The 24,111-nt window shown below is 38.4% G+C and overlaps 1 protein-coding gene and 1 pseudogene across 1 annotated transcript; both read left to right on the plus strand.

The window, feature by feature from the left end:
• Positions 1–1,362: 1,362 nt before the first annotated feature.
• Positions 1,363–5,307, plus strand: LOC146654211 (extracellular calcium-sensing receptor-like). Its single transcript, XM_085379875.1, has 6 exons — positions 1,363–1,541; positions 1,761–2,058; positions 2,304–3,098; positions 3,251–3,478; positions 3,651–3,774; positions 4,394–5,307. Exons 1-6 carry the CDS (start codon positions 1,465–1,467, stop codon positions 5,305–5,307), a joined length of 2,436 nt encoding a protein of 811 aa, XP_085236001.1. The 5' UTR covers positions 1,363–1,464.
• Positions 5,308–13,775: 8,468 nt separating this feature from the next.
• On the plus strand, positions 13,776–17,518 carry LOC146654212 (extracellular calcium-sensing receptor-like; annotated as a pseudogene).
• The last annotated feature ends 6,593 nt before the right edge of the window (positions 17,519–24,111 follow it).

The following is a 24,111-nucleotide window of genomic DNA, read 5'->3' on the forward strand; positions in this document are numbered from 1 at the left end:
AATTATAAATGAAGACTTTGTGGAGGAGAGCCTGTTTGCGTGGGTGCACCAGTGGTTCACCGGACCAACAGGCTAAAGTCAGATTAGATTTTTCCTCACTAGATCAGTATACAGACCAAGCTGGCAGAGCAGATGTCTGTAAGATGCGACCAACAATATTTTATGCGAATAAAATGCTGCTCATCAAAAAACATGATAACTGGTCAGTTTACAGAGTAAGCAGAAAGTATCAAGTAGTGTAACAAATGGCTTTATCATAGGAGTAAGTAACATACTGTGCTACTCAAAAGTAACACGTAATGTATAATACATTACTGTTTTTGAGTAATGACCGCAGCACTGATTGCAAACTGGTTGTAAATTGATTTGATGTGCTTGGGTACTCATCGCACATCTGCACTGCCAGCTGATTGTGCTGCTTGGCCTTTCCACGCGGCCTGACGAGGAAAAGTCAAACACAGAGGGGACAGTGTCAACTTCAGCTTGTGGGTCTGGTGAACCACCGATGCAACTGACTTAAACACACACTTATCCACCTAACTGTCATTTGCAAAGTGATCTACAATCCCAAGCATTATGGCCCACAGGTGGATTACCTTATTTCAGTGGGAATCAATTTAACAATTAAAAAACAACCAACCTAGTGACATCAGGTTCTGTACGGGCACAAGATGGCGCTACACCTGTTGTAAAAACTTAAAACACTTATTTCCTAAACTACACTTCAAATGTCAAATCCTCCCTGCTGTAAATTTCCCTTAGCATTTCATGTCATCTTTAATTTAGTATCAGACTGTTGACAGATCTTAATATCACATCTATGCATCACAGATGTGAAAGTGGAAGTTAATGGATTACTGTAACTTGTTGTATAAAGCTCTAAGAAGAGTGTATAAGAGTAATGTATAAAAAAGTAAAGTTTCCAGTGCATCCAGTTCTTTCCTTATTAAGCAGGTGCTTTCTAAGAAAGTAATTTTATGACCTTTGTTACCACTTTGGAAAAGGATACTGCATGTTTAACATTTGAATACATTTTAATGCATATTTATTTCTAATAAATTGTTTTTTGCACTGTTACTTCTTATTTAAGCCCTGTGTGATGTGTATGTCCTTGTTTTACATACATAAACTTACATTTAAATGCAAATTTGGGCATGATTCTCCTTTTGCCAGACCTGTACATCTACTGTGAATATACTGCCACTCTTCGATTATGTCTTATGCTGCACCAAAAGGTATAAATACCAGCTTAAGTATTTCATCTTCATTATAGTACTTTTAATGCTACTAAGTGGTTTAGCTCAAGAAATGACACCAACACAGAAATGGCCAGAGCAGGGATGGGCATTTCTACAACTGTTGTTGGTGGCATCTGTCTCTCATGCTGAGGAGCCAGTGTGCAGACAGAGAGGAGATCCTGAGAACCCACTGCTATCTAAGAATGGGGATATTATACTGGGGGGGATGTTCTCTTTTCATACAAGCTGGAAAGACAGAAGAGATTCCTACATGAACCAACCTCTGCCACTACAATGTACCAGGTAAATGACACATTACAAATCAATTTGCATTTAAAGAATCTTTTGGGAATCATTACAGACAAAAAGGTATTTTCATTTGTTTTAGTTATTTAAATTCCTTTCATTAAATGTTTTAATTTGAAATGTTTTTGTTTTGTATTTTGAGATTTATCCAGATTATTTGTGTCTGTTTTAAGGAACACAATGAAATGCAAATTAATCATAATTGTCTCAATTAAGTTTAAATTTCAGAGATTTGCAGTTTGCCCAGGCTATGCTTTTTGCCATTGAGGAGATTAATAACAGTACAGACCTACTGCCAGGACTCTCTGTGGGCTATAAAATCTATGATACTTGTGGATCTGTTGCCAGAAGTGTAGGAGTTACACTAGCTTTGGCTAATGGTAATGAAAATGTGTCTGTACCATCCAAGACCTCATGTACAAAACCTGCATATGTGCAGGCCATAATAGGAGAGACCTCTTCTTCTCCAACCATAGCAGTAGCTACTGTTATTGGACCTTTTTTTGTACCCGTGGTTGGTATTTCATATATAGAACCTATTTTATCATCTTTGAATACTTTTTTTAAAAAAAAATTTTTTTTAGATCAATCATTTTGCCTGGTACATTTTATGTACTCAGTATAAGTATTGAGTAGAACTGTAATTTTAATATTTTTACTATATTTTTTCCATTAAATTTAAATGTTTTATTTTTTAACACTTTCATCTTTTTTCATTCTTTGTCTTTTTCATTCATAAGTTTTCATTTTTAATTCTAGATCAGTCACTTTGCTACATGTGCTTGTCTTAGTGACAAAACCAAGTACCCATCCTTCCTCAGAACAATACCCAGTGACTACTACCAGAGCAGAGCCCTGGCCCATTTGGTCAAGTACTTTAGGTGGACTTGGGTTGGAGCTATCAGATCCAATAATGATTATGGAAATAATGGCATGGCCACATTCACAGAAACTGCACAGCAGCTGGGCGTCTGTCTGGAGTATTCTGTATCTTTTTTTAGAACAGATCCATATGCCAAAATACAAAGGATACTTGACATAATAAAGGCTTCAACCTCCAGGGTGATTGTTGCATTCCTTTCCCGTGCAGATTTGAATGTCCTGCTACCTGAGTTTTCATACCATAACTTGTCTGGTTATCAGTGGATAGGCAGTGAGTCTTGGATATTTGATTCACAAACAGCAGAAATGGACATACATCACATACTGAATGGTTCCATTGGTCTTTCCATTCCTAAAGCACATGTCACTGGCCTGAGAGAGTTCATACTGGATGAGAAGCCATTGAAATCATCAAATAATGAACTGTTCACTGAGGTCTGGGAGACACTATTTAGTTGTAAGTTCAAGGAGTTGAAGTCATCAGCAGACATTCAGAGAGAGTGTACCGGACATGAAGATATGACTGGAGTTCAAAATAGCTTCATTGACATGTCTCTCATGCCTCTCTTTAACAATGTCTACAAAGGAGTGTATGCAGTGGCCCATGCACTTCACAATATCCTCAGTTGTAATAAAACATGTAACAAAACTGTGCAGCTAGATCCCTTCATGGTGAGCTTTTTAGTAGCTTAAAATACAGTTTTCACATTAAGTTGTTAATTAAAAATGTTATCTAAAAAAATGAATTCTTATATATATATTTTAACCAGTCGGTATGTACAATCTTTGTCATGCAATGAATTGAGTTATGACATACTTCTTAGGTTCTGCAACACATACAGAAGATCCATTTCACAACAAAGGAAGGAGATGAGGTTCACTTTAACGAGAATGGAGATCCAGCAGCAAAGTATGACATTATAAACTGGCAGCCAAGAGAAAATGGTACTGTGGAGTTTGTCACAGTTGGCCTCTATGATGTATCATTAACTACAGAGAAACAGCTAAAACTGCAAAACAAGTCTTTAATTTGGGCAAGAAACTCAAAGCAGGTAAGCTATCGTACAATTCCTTTTTATGTTCTTGTTTCTTTGTTCAAAATATGTAATTAATTATGTTTCACAATATTTTGATGCTTCAAAATACATTGTTCTACAGAGAACATCATATGGACATTTTTCTTTGTCAAAGTCCATACACGGTTAAATACTGTTGATCATGCAGGTGCCTGTGTCAGTTTGCAGTGAGAAATGTCGCCCAGGAACACGCAAGGTTCTCCAGAAAGGAAGGCCTGTTTGCTGCTATGACTGTATAAGATGTGCAGAGGGAGAGATCAGCAACATTACAGGTGCAATGATATTTCATTTTAACTTTGGTGCGTTGCAAAGCAAAGTTAAGTGCGTAGGAAGGCCACAGTAACCATATAATAAGTTTGATGTCTGTTTTTGTGGAGACATAATATCATTTAGATTTCCTTGTTGAACTATGTGAAAATAATTAACTGCTTATCACGGAATCGTGAGTAAGGAGATAAAATTAATTTGGACATTATTTTTGATAATTTATATAAATTTTACATATGTCTGCATATGTAAATATAGATAAATAGAGAGAGAGTTTTTATGTTATAACAGGACTTACATGTGGTCTTCGTAAAATTGTGTATGCACTCTGGAAAATATTTAGAATTGCATGTTCATTCATTTAAAGTGCAAAGGAAACGTATGCAACAATCAAAAACAGCAAGTCAATGCACTAGATAGCTACACTGTGCAAACTCACTTAACCATAAAACCGTGAAGCACTGTTTTTTGGTTTTTGTTTTGTTTTTTTGGGAGGGGGGGGGGGGGTGCTCAATAAACATGTTGTTTTTCATCTTGTAACTGTAAATCATCAGTAGAATATTACATGGATGTTTTTGATGCAAATGCAGGCATATGACAATTGTACTAAATATTAATTTCCAGATTCTGTCACCTGTGTGAGATGTCTACCTGAGTTTTGGTCAAATGAAAGAAGAGATGCCTGTATAAAGAAGGAAGCAGTGTTTCTGTCATATGAAGAAATTATGGGAGCACTGCTCACTGCAGTAGCTTTATTTGGGGCATGCATGGCGATTGGTGTGATACTCATTTTCTTCAAATATAGGAAAACTCCTATTGTCAGGGCAAACAACTCTGAACTGAGCTTCCTGCTGCTCTTCTCCTTAATTCTGTGCTTCCTGTGTTCTCTGACCTTCATTGGTCAGCCCTCTGATTGGTCCTGCATGTTCCGACATGTAGCATTTGGCATCACCTTTGTCCTCTGTATCTCTTGTCTTCTGGGAAAAACAATAGTTGTTTTAATGGCCTTCAGAGCTACACGTCCAGGTAGTAATGTTAAAAAATGGTTTGGGCAGACACAGCAGAGACTCTGTGTTACAGCATTCACTCTTATACAAGTTATCATTTGTATCATCTGGTTAACAACTTCTCCTCCTTTTCCATTTAAGAATTTTAAGGAAATTAAAGACAAGATCACTCTGGAGTGTGCCCTTGGCTCAGTTGTGGGCTTTTGGGCTGTGCTTGGTTATATAGGACTTCTGGCTATTTTATGTTTTATTTTTGCATTTTTAGCTCGAAAACTACCCGATAATTTCAACGAAGCCAAGTTTATCACTTTCAGCATGCTGATATTCTCTGTAGTGTGGATTACATTTATCCCAGCATATATTAGCTCTCCTGGAAAGTTCAGTGTTGCTGTAGAAATATTTGCTATACTTGCTTCCAGTTTTGGACTGCTAATTTGCATCTTCATACCTAAATGTTATATTATATTACTGAAACCAGAGAATAATACGAAAAGGAATATGATGGGGAAGAAGGTACCAAATTCACTTTGAATATTGAATGCAGTAAAATGCGATTTACCAAGTGACTGAAGGCTAAAAGTTACGGATGTATATATATTTATTATGATTTTTCTTCATTTATTTCGTTATGGTAAAGTCTGGATTTTCTAATTTAAATTTGAATGACATGGGACTGCAGATAAATTCAGAAAGCATATGTCATCTGCTCAATTTTCCCTTCTTTTTTAAGAGGCTGCCATGTAGAGCCATAGTTGAATTCTAGTATTAATTGCAATGTAACTTGATTAGTATGTTTTGCTTTCAGAAATGCTGTTTCTGCATGATTCATAGACAGCAGCTACATTCATGAGATACGTGTCAAATGAAATAAGGAAAGTTAACCCTTTCTTCCTTTTATTATATATGGGATAAAACAATAAAAGCCAAGCTTTTTCTTGGTATTGGATCAGAAAACAAATGCTATATGGTACCTTACATGATGATAACTAGCTGTTCTCAGCACATTATTTAACCGTTTTAAACACAAATTACTGTAAACAAAAAATAAATACAATTTATTGATTTACTGTTAACTTCTTTGTTTTTCTATGTTAATGCCTCATTTAGACACATTGCTGAACAAGAAAAAATGTAATTTTATGCAAGCCAGAATTTTTTTTCTTTCTTCTGTTAGATACACGTATTTTTACTCTTACATAATTTTATGTTAATTTTTATATTTGCACATTTTCATTCTCATATGTATACATTTTAACATTGATGTACAGGGTAAAACAATGGTGTACTTGGTTTCTAGTCATAACAACACCACGCATATGAAAAAAACAAAAACTTAGGCTCATCGTGCTGGAGCTAGACATTCCAAGTAAAGAGCAACTGTTCATAAACCGAGCGCCCAAGCCGCTTGGCTGATTCAGCGTGTAGGGAACAGTAGAACCAAACCAGGACCCGGATGAGGTCAATGATGCAGTAATAATGGGTGGAAGAAGAAGCAAACGGAAAGGGATTCAATCAGGTAGGGAAGCCAGGAAATCCTGCACCTGCCCAGGGGTGGAGAATCTCCTCCTTGAGCCGTTGTGTGTCACCTGGAGTGTCGCCGGAAAGAACATGGCGTACTGTATCCCCCGCTCCCGCAAAAGCAGCTTCACTGCATCATAGGCCTTTCACTTCTTCAGCACCGCCGTGGAGAAGTCATTGTAGAATGACACCGTTGAGCCATTAAGCTTGAGCCCCCCATCTGAGTCGGTGCACCGCTTCCATGACTCTCTGCTTATCTGTGAAAGAGTGAAAACAAATGAGCAGATTCAGTGTCCTCCGGTAGGCCAACAAGCCGAACGTTCAGTCGTGTGCTGTAGTTTTCTGCTGCATCCAATCTTTCCATGAGAGCGCTGACTTGATTTTCAAGCTCGGTGATCCGGGGCTCGTGAGCAATAGCAACGCTGTCCACAGCTGGCACCCTAGCTTCTGCTTTGTCCAACCTTTTATGTGCTGACTGGAGTTCCACCACGAGCTTAGAAACAGCCTCGGTCAGAGGACTAAGTTTCTCGTCAATTACTTTAACAACATTAGCCGTCATCAAGTTAAAGGCATTGGCAAGGGATGGGTCCAATTCGGCAGTAGGGTCAGAGTCGGAGTGGGCACCATCTTGAGGGGCTTCGATCAGTTCAGACGGAGTGTCTTTCCTTTCTCTATTCGGTCGCTGCTTACCCATCTTGTCAAAAGACTGTGGCCAAAAGTCTTTCAGGGACATAGCCCACAATGTACAGGGTGGGCCATTTATATGGATACACCGTAATAATGGGAATGGTTGGTGATATTAAAGTCCTGTTTGTGGCACATTAGTATATGTGAGGGGGCAAACTCCTCAAGATGGGTGGTGACCATGGTGGCCATTTAGAAGTCGGCCATCTTGGATACAACTTGTTTTTTCAATAGGAAGACGGCCATGTGACACATCAAACTTATTGGTAATGTCACAAGAAAAACAATGGTGTGCTTGGTTTCAACATAACTTTATTCTTTCATGAGTTATTTACAAGTTTCTGACCACTTATAAAATGTGTTCAATGTGCTGTCCATTGTGTTGGTTTGTCAATGCAACCCTCTTCTCTCACTCTTCACACACTGATAGCAACACCGTAGGAGAAATGACAGCACAGGCATCCAGTATCTGTAGTTTCAGGTGCTCTCGTATCTTCACGCCATAGACAATTGCCTTCAGATGACCCCAAAGATAAAAGTCTAAGGGGGTCAGATCGGGAGACCTTGAGCGCCATTCAACTGGCCCACGATGACCAATCCACTTTCCAGGAAACTGTTCATCTAGGAAAGCTCGGACCTGGCACCAATAATGTGGTGGTGCACCATCTTGCTGGAAAAACTCAGGGAATGTGCCAGCTTCAGTGCACAAAGAGGGAAACACATCATCATGTAGCAATTTCAAATATCCAGTGGCCTTGAGGTTTCCATTGATGAAGAATGGATCCACTATCGTTGTACCCCATATACCACACCAAACCATCACTTTTGTTGTTCCAACAGTCTTGGAGGGATCCATCCAATGTGGGTTAGTGTCAGACCAATAGCAGTGGTTTTGTTTGTTAACTTCACCATTCACATAAAAGTTTGCCTCATCACTGAAAAAAATCTTCTGCGTGAACTGAGGGTCCAGTCCAATTTTTGTTTTGCCCATTCTGCAAATTGTCCTACCAGGGGGGATATAACACTGGACCATTTGTGTACTAACATGAAGCATGCCTACAGAGCAACACCCCTCTCTCAACCTGAGACAATCTGACCACCTCTCTCTGCTCCTTATCCCTGCCTACATCCCCCAAAGAGAAAATAGTTCTCTAAGCACCCAGGTCATTAAGACATGGCCAGATGATGCTGTCCTCCAGCTACAGGACTGTTTTGATCTGACAGACTGGTCCATCTTTGAACAGCAGGACATGGAGACCTTCACTAAGTCTGTCAATGGAAGATGCCATCACCCTTCACAGAGCACTGGCCCTTTGGAGAACAGGAAGAGCTACATGAAGATGCTCTTTGTGGACTACAGCTCAGCATTCCACACCACAATCCCAGACATCCTTACCACCAGACTGTACCACCTTCAGAAGACTTTCTAATCAGCCAGCCTCAATCAGTCTGACTCCTCGCCCACTGTCACTCAGCACCAGATCTCCATATTGCTGTATTCACAGCCCCCCACTTTATGCCCTGTACACATTTGACTGTACACCAACCCACGCAGCCAGGGTCATTGTCAAGTATGCCCACAGTGGTTGGGTTCATCTCTCAGAGAGATGAGACAGTGTACAGGTCGGAGGTAGAAAATCGGTCCTGCTGGTGTTTAGAAAATAATTTGAAGCCAGATGCCCTTAAAACAAAAGAACTCATAACGGAGTTCAGGAGGCACAGACAGTCCACTCCTCTCTTATACTTAATGGAGAACGGGTGAAATCTGTCTCCATCTTCACGTTTCTGGGCAACCACATCTCTGCTGATCTCACCTAGACCCACAACATAAACGCCCTTGTAATGATGACCCAACAGTGGTTGCACTTCCTCGGAGTCCGGAGGAAGAATAACCTGGACCAGAAGCTGCTGCTTGATTGTATATCTCCTGTTTGTTATTTATTTCTGCTGTCTTGCAATTTATATTTTATTCTTGCATATTTGGCATGGAACACACATAATTTCACTGTAAATGTACAATAACAATAAAGGGCTATTCTCTATTCTATTCTACAATAAAATTTAAAACCCTTCTCCTCATTTACAAGGGCTTGAATAATCATGCCCCATCTTATCTTAGAGAACTCATACTGCTGTATCACCCTAACTGAGAATTTCAGTCTTAAACCGAAGGCTACTTGTGGTTCCTAGGATATTTCACTAGCTGGGCCCACATCCTCATTTTAGGTTTGACAGTGCTTTTAGTAAAATGGTAAATGGCCTGTATTTGTATAGCGCTTTACTTAGTCACTATGGACCCCAAAGCGCTTTACACTACATTCAGTCATCCACCCATTCACACACTGGTGATGACAAGCTACATTGTAGCCACAGCTGCCCTGGGGCGCACTGACAGAGGCGAGGCTGCCGGACACTGGCGCCACCAGGTCCTCTGACCACCACCAATAGGCAACAGGTGAAGTGTCTTACCCAAGGACACAACGACCGAGACTGTCAGAGCCGGGGCTCAAACCGGCAACCTTCCGATTACAAGACGAACTGCCTTTCATTTTTCAATGATAAATGCAGAGAAACTGCCAAATCAGTGGTAGAAAAGCTTGATGCTGTGTTTGTGAATGAGGGCTAGAGAAAGATCCTGGCATCCCAGTGCCAGAAGGGTTAACAGCTGCTTTTTGCAAAAAGAAATGCAGAGAAACTGGCAACTCGGTGGCAGGAAGTTTGCTGCATTTTGCGAATGACAGATAGAGAAAGAACCTGGCATCACAATGCCAAAGTTTGCTTCTGCACTTTGCGTAAAGAGGGATGGAAAACATCAAAGCTGACATCCTATGCTTAGCAGAGATAAACAGCATGGAGGAGCAGTAGAGCATGGAACTAGCGACTATTTTCCAGCTGTGCATTAAATGGTTGTGGGGTGCAGGTGCATAGTACTGAGCTTGCCCCTGCTACCTGGTGCTGATGGGTGGGTGGAGCTACAAGGTACGCAGTAGCTTTTGCTTTTGGAGCTGCAATTTTGCTTCTGCACAGAAGAAGACTTTGGACTGATATTTAGTCCGAGGTTAAAAAACTACAAAAGTTAGAATACTGGTGAACAGAAGCAGTTAAAACCGGGCTACAACCCAGTCTGAATCCTTAACGGCAGCATATTCGGAAGACCTTACAGAAGCGTAGGAATGGCATGGCTTCTGGGTCGGGTGCTGATGTCTGTCGGCTTTCGGCTAAGTCACCCGGCCTGTGGGCCAGTTTCAGAGTAACGTGAGTGGAGCTGCGAGCTTTGCTGGTGAGTGATCTTCCTGAATTTCGTGGAGGTGGCCAGTGGCCGGACTTACTTCATAACTGAATTTACTGGAGAGAAGATGACTGAATAGATCAAGCTAACAAAAAATTGCTAAAAAGTTTCCCAGGATGGCAGAGGGCATTCGGTCTCTCTGAACCGCTGCCGTGACATTCAGAGTGTTTGGGTTTCTTGGATCGCCTGAAGGATATCAGATAAAATTATGTTACTCTTTTAAGATAAGCTGTGTTAAAGACCTTCTTAAATGGTATTCACACGAAAACGAGAACCGACAAAAACTAACCTTGTTTGCACGAAAAAGAGAACGAACAGCTCGTAGAACTGAGGGTCATATATAGATAAGAAACAGAAGGGGCGTGTTTGGGGGAGTGGTTCTACTCCTGAAATTCAGATAATTTATCTCCAATTAAAAGTAGTATGGGAGGAGCTTTAAGGCACTGTTTTTAATTTTGTTGTTCTGTTGTTTATGAATCTTTTTTGTCTTTCAAGTAGTACATGTTTTATATGTGAAAATGTTTTTTGTTAAAAAGTTTCTCTGACCCCTGGATTGCAGAAGCTAATGGAACCGGATGCTTGTTCATCTCTAGCATCATCTAAAACACTCTCTCCTTGAAAACTCTTCTGTGGAAAAAGCTCTTAGCTTGGATCTGGGGACAGACACCCTCTCTACTTTTCAGATAAGGCTTAAGGCTTTCTTTTTTGACACAGCTTACAGTTAGGACTGGATCAGGGGACTCTGAATACACCCTTATGGTATAATAGACTTGGCATCTTATGATACACTAAGCGTTTCTCCTTATCTCACCCCTTTTCACTCACCATGTGTTTAGACCACTCTACATTTAATCACAAGTAGTGTTGTCAAAATTAACATGTTAACGCAAGTTAATCTGCCATCACGGTCAAGGCAATACATTTTTTAAACGCATTTAACGCATCTATTTTTTTGATCTATTGACAGCACTAATTATAAGTTATTATTAATCTCTGGCAGCAAAAACAGATGTGGTAGCATATTTCATCACACACCACACTCAGCTAGACTCTGGGACCTTCATCTCCCTCTGCAAGCTTCAAAACTCTGCCTGCCAAATAAACCATGCATATCCCACTAACCTTCATTTCCTCCTGGATACATTTTGTGTCCCTGCTAATTCCCATCTCCTATGTCCACAATTTACCAGCGCTAGACCACCATGCCACGAGTCTCCCCCAATTGTTTACCTTTGGAGCCTTTACCCCTTCACTTCACCACACCATGCACTTTTTCTTGTTGTTCATGATCTTAAATAAAACTTGTGTGAAACTAACTCAACCTTCTCCATATCTGGTTCTGCAGGCACAGGCCCTCTTGACAGTCATGCCCAATACAATATCCTCTTTGTTAGATAGCAGTGGGTTTTTAGGATCTCCTCTCTGCCTACACACCGGCTCCTCAGCATGAGAGACAGATGCCACCAACAACAGTTCGGAAATCGGAAAGGTAACAGCGGTCACCATGGTGACACTCAGTGCAGTGACCCGCAGGTTAGACAAGTGGCTCCAGCAGATACCAGGAACAATATCTGAGATCTCTGTCCAGAAGAGCACAGTCCTAGGAACAGGAAAGATACTGCGCAGGACCTACAACCTCCCAGTCCTCTTGCGAGAGGATATATAGATATCATTTGTTTTTATTTAAAAAAATGTTTTACTCTGTTAGATCAGCCACTTTGCCACATGCGCTTGTCTCCGTAAAAAAAACACAAGTACCAAAAAGCCAAGACTACTACCAGAACAGAGCGCTGGTCCATTTTATCAAGGAAATAAAGTTTTAAAAAAAATTTCTCTTAATATATTGGTAATAGCAATAACAAGCTCTTCCTTGGAATAGGATCAAAACAAAATATAATATATTGTACTTTACAAGATAAGTTTTTAGTGAAAAAAATTACAGTAAAAACAAAGATATCTGTTGGTGTCAAATGTCTAAAATACTTCTAAAATGCTGATCATGTACAGTTGCATTTGTGGTGTGTTAGCTGTTCGTCTAGCATTTGGTGCATTGCTGCTGATGCTGAATGGAGTCTGTCTTCCAAGTAAATTGGAATGGAGCTTAACCCTTTAAGACCTACCATAGAACCAAGTCCGCCAGAGCTTATATTAAATTTTTACATGCTGTAGAGCCATTTTTGGGAGCATTTCAAGTTCATATACATCAATAAAACCATTATAGCCTAAAGTTTAATAATATGTATGCATTAAGTGCATAGTACTTACATAAATTGCAAAAAAGTGCAATAAACTACAAAAAAATTGAAAATCCTTTTGGTTTTTTTAACATATATTTCTAGTTAGAGAAATTTAAGAGGCTTATCCCTCAAAACTGTAAATACAAAAAAGTTGCACAAACTAGTTTCCCACCACAGGAAATTTATTTTAAGTGTCTTCATAGTTTTATTTTTGAAATACACGAATTTTCATATACTGCAGGAAAAACGAAAATATTATAATGCAAATTTTCAAAATAACAGCATATGCATCAAAATAAACTATTTCCAGCAGTGCTATATGAACCTTAAGCATCCCAGAAAGGACACAGAAAGTCATAAAGTCAAACATAACTTTTAAAAACACCAGTATAGGCTCATGATGGTAAAAAACTACATTAGTTCACGCTGATGGACGTAGGAAGTGTTATGAACAGCTGATCGGATCGGCAAAGCGTGTTTCTGGAATATTATGTCTTTGTTGCTGCAAGTGCTTTTTATGCAGTTTTTGCAAAGCTTTATGTGGAAGGAAATCGTGACCTAGGACAAGCTGATGGCATAAGATGAATGTACAACTCCTCCAGTTTCATATGCAAAAAAAAATTATTGCGCTAGCTTACGTGTTTGCAGTGCTACCGGGATTTAAAAATAGTTACGCAAAATGGAGCGTGCCCGCTCCGACCGGCTTTAAAGGGTTAAACCACACTTCCAAGACAGCGGTAAATCTATGACAGCTTTTAAAGTAGGGGTCCATGCTGTAAATTTCCATTAGCATTTCATGTCAACTTTAATTTAATATCAGAGTGATGACAGATCTTAACACATCAATGAATCACAGATGTGAATGTGGAATAGATTATTGTAACTTGTGGAATAGAGCTCTAAGACTTCTGTATAGAAATATGATATCTGAAAAATATTGTTTAGTTTATATTTATTTCGAATGCATTGTTTTTTGCACTGTTGCTTCATATTTTGCTTCATGTGTAATGTGTATATCCTTGTTTTACATATATAATAACCTACATTTAAATGCAAATTTGGGCATGATTCGCCTTTTGCCGGACCTGTACATCTACTGGGAATATACTGCCACTATTCGATAACTTCTTATGCTGCACCAGAAGGTATAAATAACAGCTTAAGTATTTCATCTTCATTGCAGTACTCTCATTCCACTAAATGGTTTAGCTCAAGAAATGACATCAACACAGAGATGGCCAGAGCAGGGATGGGCATTTCTGCAACTGTTGTTGGTGGCATCTGTCTCTCATGCTGAGGAGCCAGTGTGCAGACAGAGAGGAGATCCTGAGAACCCACTGCTATCTAAGAATGGGGATATTATACTGGGGGGGATGTTCTCTTTTCACACAAGCTGGAAAGACAGAAAGGATACCTACATGAACCAACCTCTGCCACTACAATGTATCAGGTAAATGACACACTACAAGTCAATTTGCATTTAAGGAATCTGTTGGGATTCATTACAAATACAACTGAGGAGTAAAAGTTATTTTCATTTGTTTTAGTTACTTAATTTCCTTTCATTAAATGCTTTAATTTGAAATGCTTTTGCTTTGTATTTCAAGATTTACCCATGATTATTTGTGTCTGTTTTAAGGAACATGATGCAATGCAAATAATTGTCTCAATTAAGTTTAAATTTCAGAGATTTGCAGTTTGCCCAGGCTATGCTTTTTGCAATTGAGGAGGTTAATAACAGTACAGACCTACTGCCAGGAATCTCTCTGGGTTATAAAATATATGATAATTGTGGATCTGTTGCCAGAAGCGCAGGAGTTACACTAGCTTTGGCTAATGGTAATGAAATTGTGTCCATACCCTCCAAGACATCATGTACCAGACCTGCATATGTGCAGGCCATAATAGGAGCGACTTCCTCTCCTACAGCCATTGCAGTTGCTGCTGTCATTGGACCTTTTTTTGTACCAGTGGTGGGTATTTTATATATAATTTTATATTTTTATATATAATTTTCATCTTTTAATATTTTTTTAAAATGTTTAATTCTCTTAGATTAGCTGTTTTTGTTTATTTGTACGAGTACTAGTATTTTCATATTTTTACAATCGAGTTTTGCAGTAAATTTGAATGTTTTATTTTTAACAGCTTTATCTTTTCTCATTCTCTGACTTTCACATCTATATGTTTTTCATTTTTAATTCTAGATCAGTCACTTTGCTACATGTGCTTGTCTCAGTGACAAAACCAAGTACCCATCCTTCCTCAGAACAATACCCAGTGACTACTACCAGAGCAGAGCCCTGGCCCATTTGGTCAAGTATTTTGGATGGACCTGGGTTGGAGCTATCAGATCCAATAATGATTATGGAAATAATGGCATGGCCACATTCACAGAAACTGCACAGCAGCTGGGCATCTGTCTGGAGTATTCTGTATCTTTCTTTAGAACAGATCCATCTGACAAAATACAAGAGATAATTGGCATTATAAAGGCTTCAACCTCCAGGGTGATTGTTGCATTCCTTTCCCGTGCAGATTTGAATGTGCTTCTACATGAGTTCTTGTACCATAACTTGTCTGGGTATCAGTGGATAGGCAGTGAGTCTTGGATATTTGATTCACAAACAGCAGAAATGGACATACATCACATACTAGATGGTTCCATTGGTCTTTCCATTCCTAAAGCACATGTCACTGGCCTGAGAGAGTTCATACTGGATGAGAAGCCACTGAATTCATCAAATAATGGGCTGTTTACTGAGTTCTGGGAGGCATTATTTAACTGTAAATTTATGCAGTCAAAGTCATCAGCAGACACTCAAAGAGAGTGTACTGGACAAGAAGATGTGACTGGAGTTCAAAATAGCTTCATTGACATGTCTCTCATGCCTATCTTTAACAATGTGTACAAAGGAGTGTATGCAGTGGCCCATGCACTTCACAATATCCTCAGTTGTAATAAAACATGTAACAAAACTGTGCAGCTAGACCCATTCATGGTGAGCTTTTTAGTAGCTTAAAATACAGTTTTCACATTAAGTTAAATTATTACAAAGACTTTTAATAAAAAATGATTCTTAAAATTTTTTAAGCAAGAGGTGTGCAAAATCTTTATCATATAATGAATTAAGCTATGTCATATTCCTTAGATTTTACAACAGATACGAAAGAGTCACTTCACAACAAAGGAAGGAGATGAGGTTTACTTTAATGAGAATGGAGATCCAGCAGCAAAGTATGAAATTATAAACTGGCAGCCAAGAGAAAATGGTATTGTAGAGTTTGTTACAGTTGGTCTTTATAATCCATCATTAGTTCAAGAAAAACAGCTAAATCTGCAAAACCAGTCTTTAATTTGGGCAAGAAACTCAAAACAGGTAAAATTCCTTTTTTATGTTTTATGTTTTCATTTCTTTTTTTCATTTTAGAAATATACACTTAACTTTTTTTCACAGTATTTTGGTTTTGATGCTTCAAAATGAGTAAATTGTTTGACAGAAGATCATAGACAATTTTTTTTTGTCAAATTCCTTATACAATTAAATGATCATACAGGTGCCTGTGTCAGTTTGCAATGAAAAATGTCCCCCAGGAACACATAAGGTTCACCAGAAAGGAAGGCCTGTTTGCTGCTATGATTGTATAAGATGTGCAGAAGGAGAGATCAGCAACATTACAGGTGTGGTGATATTTCATTTCAATCTTTGCACAAACCAGCACACGCATACCTTATACATTTGGCACCACTTTTGTTGGATTTGAAGAAGGTGGGTGGGCGGGGGGGCAACTGCACTCACTCCTTTCTGATTCTGTGCACTCTGGAAAATATTTAGAATTGTATGCAAATTACTCTAAAATGTAAAGGAAAGTATGCCACAATCACAAATATTGATGGACACTCTAGATGTCACATCTGTCAATCCTCACCTGATCACAAAACAGAATGCAAGTTTTATTCACTCAATAAACATATTGTAAAGCATCAGTAGGATATTGCATGGATGTTGTAGATGCAAACACGGGCATATGGAATTGTACTGAGTGTAACTACTTGTAACATCTGCTTCAATATTCATTTCCAGATTCTGTCACCTGTGTGAGATGTCTACCTGAGTTTTGGTCAAATGAAAGAAGAGATTCCTGTATCAAGAAGGAAGCAGTGTTTCTGTCATATGAAGAAATTATGGGAGCACTGCTCACTGCAGCATCTGTATTTGGGGCATACATGACAATCGGTGTGATACTCATTTTCTTCAAGTATAGGAAAACTCCTATTGTCAGGGCAAACAACTCTGAACTGAGCTTCCTGCTGCTCTTCTCTCTAATTCTGTGTTTTCTGTGTTCTCTGACCTTCATCGGTCAGCCCTCTGATTGGTCCTGCATGTTCCGCCATGTAGCATTTGGCATCACCTTTGTCCTCTGTATCTCTTGTCTTCTGGGAAAAACAATGGTTGTTTTAATGGCCTTCAGAGCTACACGTCCAGGTAGTAGTGTTCAAAAATGGTTTGGGCAGACACAGCAGAGACTCTGTGTTACAGCATTCACTCTTATACAAGTTGTCATTTGTATCATCTGGTTAACAACTTCTCCTCCTTTTCCATTTAAGAATTTTAAGGAGATCAAAGACAAGATCACTCTGGAGTGTGCTCTAGGCTCAGCTGTAGGCTTTTGGGCTGTGCTTGGTTATATAGGACTTCTGGCTATTTTATGTTTTATTTTTGCATTTTTAGCTCGAAAACTACCCGATAATTTCAATGAGGCCAAGTTTATCACTTTCAGCATGCTGATATTCTGTGCAGTGTGGATTACATTTGTCCCAGCATATGTTAGCTCCCCTGGGAAGTTCAGTGTTGCTGTAGAAATATTTGCTATACTTGCATCAAGTTTTGGACTGCTAATTTGCATCTTCATACCCAAATGTTATATCATCTTACTGAAACCAGAAAAGAACACAAAAAAACATATCATGGGGAAGAAGGCACCATAGTCACTTTGTAAACTGTATGTATGAAAATGGGATTTTACTTACTTACCAAAAAAAAAGACACACAGTAATAATTATATGTATGGCTCAATAACCTTTAGCCTTGGTATGGTTTCTTGATTATCTCAAAAAGTTAGAAGCTTTTTTATTTATATTTACTTGAATTGGTTCTGCAGATAAATTCAGAAAACATATGTAACCTGCTCAATTCTTCCTTCTTTGGCTGCCATTTAGAGCCATAGTTGAATTCTACTATTAAGTGCAATGCAACTTGATTAGTATGTTTTGCTTTCAGAAATGCTGTTTCTGCATGATTCCTAGAGAGCAGCTACACTCATGAGATACATGGCAAACGAAATGAGGAAAATTAACCCTCTCTTGACTTTTTTTATTAACTGGAAAAAGCAATACCAGCCAAACTTTTATTTGGTATTGGATCAGAAAAAAGTGGTATATGGTAGTTTACATTATGACAACTTACCATTGACATCTCCTTACTAAACCATTGTAAACTCAAATTACTGTAAACAAAATAAAAATAAAATGTATTGGTGTTAATGTCTGAAATATATCTAAACTTCTAAACATGTAGTGTTACTTCAGTTTTTATTCTATTTTTCTATGTTAGTGCCTCATTTAGACATATCATTGCTGCTGTTGCTGAACAAGAAAAAATATAATTTTACCGGTACCATAATTCTTTTTTTTTTCATTCTCACATACTTTCTTTTATTAGATACACATGTTTGTTTGTTTTTTTTGGTAGCAAAGAGGAACAAGAGGTAAGTGACGAAAGTGACGGGAAAAGGTAAGTGACTCAAAAAAAGTGAATGGTAGCGTAGAATTTAACAAATGTTTCTTTAGACTTCAAGTATACTAAATATACTAATCAATATACTAATCAATTGTCATATAGCTAACCACATCTGTATTATCATCTCCAACACCCTGGAGGCCACCCTGGAGAGTTTAGATGCTCTCGAAGATTTCATTGATCGGTGCTTCCAGGACATAGTGATGAAGAAGGCCCAGATTGCATCTTCCTCGGACAAAATTGAGACGGCGTCATCGAAAACATGTTGCCTGGCACAACATTGCCTGCCAGCAATGACATCGCAGACATCCTGGAGTCAATCGACAAGCGATTGTTCAGTTTTAATGCGAGGCTGTCCCTGGTGGAGATTTTACATTGGGAATTTAAATTTCTGGGAGAATCCCTGGAGTTCAGCCAGGAGCAGGTGGAAACGCTTGCTGCTGAAAATGCCACGCTATGGGAGTTGGTCAAATCATTTACTGCAAATGTGACTCAGCTAAACATACAGGGAGTGCAGAATTATTAGGCAAGTTGTATTTTTGAGGAATAATTTTATTATTGAACAACAACCATGTTCTCAATGAACCCAAAAAACTCCTTTATATCAAAGTTGAATGGTTTTGGAAGTAGTTTTTAGTTTGTTTTTAGTTTTAGCTATTTTAGGGGGATATCTGTGTGTGCAGGTGACTATTACTGTGCATAATTATTAGGCAACTTAACAAAAAACAAATATATACCCATTTCAATTATTTATTTTTACCAGTGAAACCAATATAACATCTCCACATTCACAAATATACACTCTAATAAGTAAAACATTGGTTCAAATAAAAAAAACATGTTAACGTTTTCCACTAGAATTTTTGAGTTAAGCCAACTTCTGGCAGAATAACATTAATTCAAAGCAATATTTTTGAGTATGGTGAAGTAGCTTTTTTGGCCACAATTAAAAACATTCTTAAGTAAAATTAACTTAATAATTTTCGACTAGAACACAAAAATTTAAGTTGATCCAACGTGAATTTTATGTATAGTGAAGTTACTTTTTTGCCACAAAAAAAACCACATTCTGAGTAACATGAACTTAATAATTGTCAACAAATACACAGGAATTTAAGTTGATCCAAGATTATATTTATGTATGGTGAAGTAACTTTTTGATCAAAATAAAACACATTTATAATTAAAATGAACTTAACTGTCGGCATAAATAGTATTTATGTTGGTCAAATATGATATTTTGGTTACAGTGTAGTAATTTTTTGGTCCCACAGGAGATTCTATAAGGCCATTTACCTGTTTCCCAGCAGGCTAATTCGCTCCAAAATACAACCTTGATCATTTGGCTGTGTCTTATAACCATGACTACCGCGTAGGCAGGCTCATGCATGGTGGTGCCTGCCCACAAAGAAGTCAAGGTTCTAAGACCTTAGAAACTTGTCGATCACTTTTTTCCCCAAACGAATGTCAGCCTTAACATGGGCTGTGTGTGCGCTTGTGTCATGACCTTCAGAAAAAAGAAATGGATGTTGTGTGTATTTGTTTGAATGCGGCAGATGTGATGCCAAATACCTGGACATCAGCTAAGGGACTCGTACCTGGTGCTCAGAAAGAATAGAAATTCAGACAGATGTATTCAAATGAGTTAGACCCATTTAATTACAATAACAAACATCACAATTCTTTAACGTGCGTGCGAAGTGCAAGATTTGTGGGCTTCAGTTTCCTAGAACACAAATTGCCCGCTGAAACTTAAGGAACTGTGTATTAAAATTGTAATAAAACCTACTACTTGAATCCTCTTTTTTTTACTTTAACATGTGACAGTGAATCAAAACAATAGATGACAGGCTGCTATACATTAAATGCACTAATTTAAACATAAAATGAGCAAAGCTTCTTTCATTCAACTTTGTCAGCACTCTTACAAAGTATTCTTGATTCTCTTCCATATTTGACTTTTCACCCTCAAGATTAAGGCCAGCTAAAGAGGGCATTACACAAACTTTAAAACACACCAATACCCTCAGAACACAGGTCATGGGAGAAATTAAACGCATTCCTTAAAAATGTGCAAATAACAGCATTTAAGACACAGCAAACCATTAACTCAGAAGACTTAAGAACAGCGCTTTAAAATTTAGTAAAACACAATGAAGTAGTGCCAGAAATGCAGGAATAAGGTTTTTGTGAAACTCACTCACGAATGGTCTATCAAGTCTGCTCTAGAAAATACCAAACTTAAGATTCATTACTTTAGAGCTGGCTTTTTGTCCATCAAGCTCAAGGCATAGCTTTTGAAATACCTCAAAGGTAAATTTCAGCTGCTTGGGATAGGTAAGGTTCAGAGCGTAGATTACTCCCATCATCAAAGCACAGGATCTGGCAACATCAATCCTCTCCAGGATCTTGGATCCCTCAACGATGATGGTTGGAGGCCCATCACCAATGATAGCAATCTTCATGATTTGCATTGCAAGGTCTGCATTGAGCTCCTCCTCATCCTTGTAGGAGAAATTAAATGTTAGGATGTATAAAATACATAGCTCAAGCACTTCAGGATGACGTGCATAAGGGAATGAACTACTACAGGTAGGAAAATAAGCTAAAACAGGTTGTCTTTTGTGTTTTTCAGTGATTTTACTTTGTCATTCTGTAATTTTTAAAAGCTAAATTAAACCATAATCCAACGTTTAAAATAAAAAATGTCTTGTTTTTCACAGTTTTGTTTTTCCACTTTGAAAAGAAAATCTAATAAATCATTTTTAAGGGTTATTCCACTTCTAAGTGAAATTTTATCTATTGCCATATTGCCACAGTTAGAAAGTGAGAAACAAGCCTTTTGTAAACAGCACACTAATTCTCCTGATCCGGAAGCAATCCATTTGCTTTAGCAGAGCACAAACAATGGAAGTGAATAGCAGGTGCTAGCATGTTGTGTGCAAAAGTGATTAAAATGACTAACAAAAATGAAAACAGTAATGAAAACAAATATTTCTTGGGAGCTCAGTAATCATGTTCACGGCAAATGAAAAGTGCAAAAGTAACACGGAAGATTTGCAGAAGCTGATTTAGACTTGAGACTACATTGCAGTTACAACAAACACCGCTGTAAACATCCACTGCATGGTGCATGGATATAACGCAACAGTTGGAAAAGCCTCCAGCTTCCATAAACAAACACACACAGCCACTACTATACAAGCATGGTAAGCTGCAGTAACAATGGATGGGTCTTTGATTTGTTGAAGAAATATTGCACAAATAGCATGTTGGTTTATAGACACTGGTCGGCAGTGGCTTCAACTGCTGTGTTATAACCATGTGGAGGCTTACAGCAGTGCTTTGTCGTAATGTAGTCCCAAGTCTAAATCGGCTCCTGAAAATCCTTCATGTCAATTCATACTTTTCATTTGCAGTCAGCATGATTGTTGAGCTCCCCAGGAATACTTGGTATCATTATTGAGTGATTTTAATCACTTTTGCACACAAAATGCTAGTACCTGCCATTCACTTCCATTGTTTATGCTCTGCTAAAGCTGCTGCCAGATCAGGAAAATGACTGCGCTGGCTACAAAATTTTTTATCCTGTGTGTTTATGTTGCACCTTATCACGGAAACAGGTTTCTATTCAGCAAATTATGTTCAATGACAATGGCAATAAACATCTTCGGATTGTAATTCTGAAATGCTTTTTTCTCACTTATACATGGCAATAGACATATCTTCACTTAGGGTTGGAATGTCCCTTAACTCATTCAGTGCCAGCCACTCTCAGATTTCATACTCCCCTCAGTGCCAGAGATATTTAGCTTTTTCACTGATTTTGAAGGCTCACAGAATATTTTGTTCTATGACTATGTGAATTCTGAAACCACCATGACAAAAATGAGTCTCTCTTCTTTCAGCAGCAAAAAAAAAATGTTTCTACCTCTGTTATTTAGAAATCTGCAGTAGAAAAGAGAAACTTTCATGACAAAACACCTGTTTCTGGATCAAAAGCGCTTTGTGTAAATAGGTTTTTCTAGCAGATCAGTGACTTTGATGTAAATATTTCGTGTTTCAATGATTCATGCAACATCTCAACTATGTTTTACTACTATGAAGTAAAAAAATCACCTGTAAACATGTACTTTTGGCAGATTATTTTTTGTATAAAAATAGTTGTTTATAGACAATTTCAACATTTGAAAAATATATAAGAAAAAAGCGACTGATTTATGATTCAGAGAGTCTGTGTGTGTGTGTTACTCCCGCATGTGCACAAGTGAGTGCGCGACTTAGTCTGTTCACCCCCCACCCGGCCATCGGTTCGTCTATCAACAATTTCTGTGCGTTTTATGCAGCAAATCGTTCATTATTCTGGTCCCTGCTGCCTTCAGAAGTTTCTAACAGGAGATACTGGTCAGATAAATCCGGTTCATGTTCACTGGAATCGCTAGAAAAACCATGACGTCAGGCTGCAGACACCTCAAGCTCGAAATGACGAGCTGGATCAAAAATCGCGCCACAATACTCGTTCTCAGTAGAGCGTTCGGATTCATTTTGACATCTAAAGACGTCTATGGCACTGAATGACTTAAATACTCAACCCTGAACAGAAAATCCAATGAACAAAACACAAAGACCCAACAGAGACATGCATTCAAAACTAAACAAAAAATTAAAAACCAACTCAAGTACTTGCGCTGTATTGTTTGAAAAGATCCTCCTCCTTCTCTCCAAGATAGACTATGAGGCAGCGAATAGCAATTTCTCTGCGCTTTTCAACTGTGTTGTCCTGATTGATAGAAAAAAATAGAAGGTGTTCAAAATACTCTTTTTCAGTGGAAAATGTGCCCACATTACAGAACTGACAACAGAAACTGAGTATTTCAGAGGTTCTCATTGTTGAGTGAGTTGAGTGTTTCCTTGATATGTGTGATTTTAGGCTACCCCATGACTTAAATGAACAAAAACAATCTAGGTAAGGACATGGCAGAGGCTGTACACTGGGGATATGGCGTAACCTATAATGTTTCATCAGCTCTTCCTTAGTGGAGGTTGCAAATTTACAGATTTTGCAAGGCCAATCCATACTTCATGATTCTGAATTACTCAATTCAAGCTTACTTGTTAAAGCTTACTTCAGAAGGTCCCTTGGTATTCGATACCAGGAGAAGATGATGGTTTGAGCCTTTGTCCTGGCAAGAAACACAGCAAAGTAACTGAATATTTTGGTGAGATTCCCACTTTCTTTAGAAGGCTGACCACGTCTTAACTGGAACCCCTAGATCTGCAACGCCAGGACAGTGTATAACACCAGAAAGTTGTGCCTGCACAAAAATACAAAAGATGGTATTTTCAACTTCACCTGTGAGTCTTCAATACAGTGAATAAGTTTCACCTGTCAAAGCTGTGTGAGCTAGAACCAAACATTCAAAACTACATAGACCTGAATACACTGGGTGCTGGAAGGCCTAACGTGGCTTTCCATAGATCAAATATACATAGAGGTGACATGGACTGGGCCAGTCTGTTGGAGCGTGTATCCCCAACGACCGCGATCTTGGAGGGGTCTCCACTCGCCCCCAGTGCATGTATTTCTACTGAGGAATGTGTTAACTCAAAAAAAAAATAAAAATAAAAATAAATAAATATATATATATATATATATATATATATATACATACATACATACATACAGTGGGGCAAAAAAGTATTTAGTCAGCCACCGATTGTGCAAGTTCCCCCACCTAAAATGATGACAGAGGTCAGTAATTTGCACCAGAGGTACACTTCAACTATGAGAGACAGAATGTGAAAA

The sequence above is a fragment of the Rhamphochromis longiceps genome, linkage group LG14 (genome assembly GCF_057381845.1).
Source record: "Rhamphochromis longiceps isolate RC_006_pf linkage group LG14, R_longiceps_female_GT1.1, whole genome shotgun sequence".
NCBI lineage: Eukaryota > Metazoa > Chordata > Actinopteri > Cichliformes > Cichlidae > Rhamphochromis > Rhamphochromis longiceps.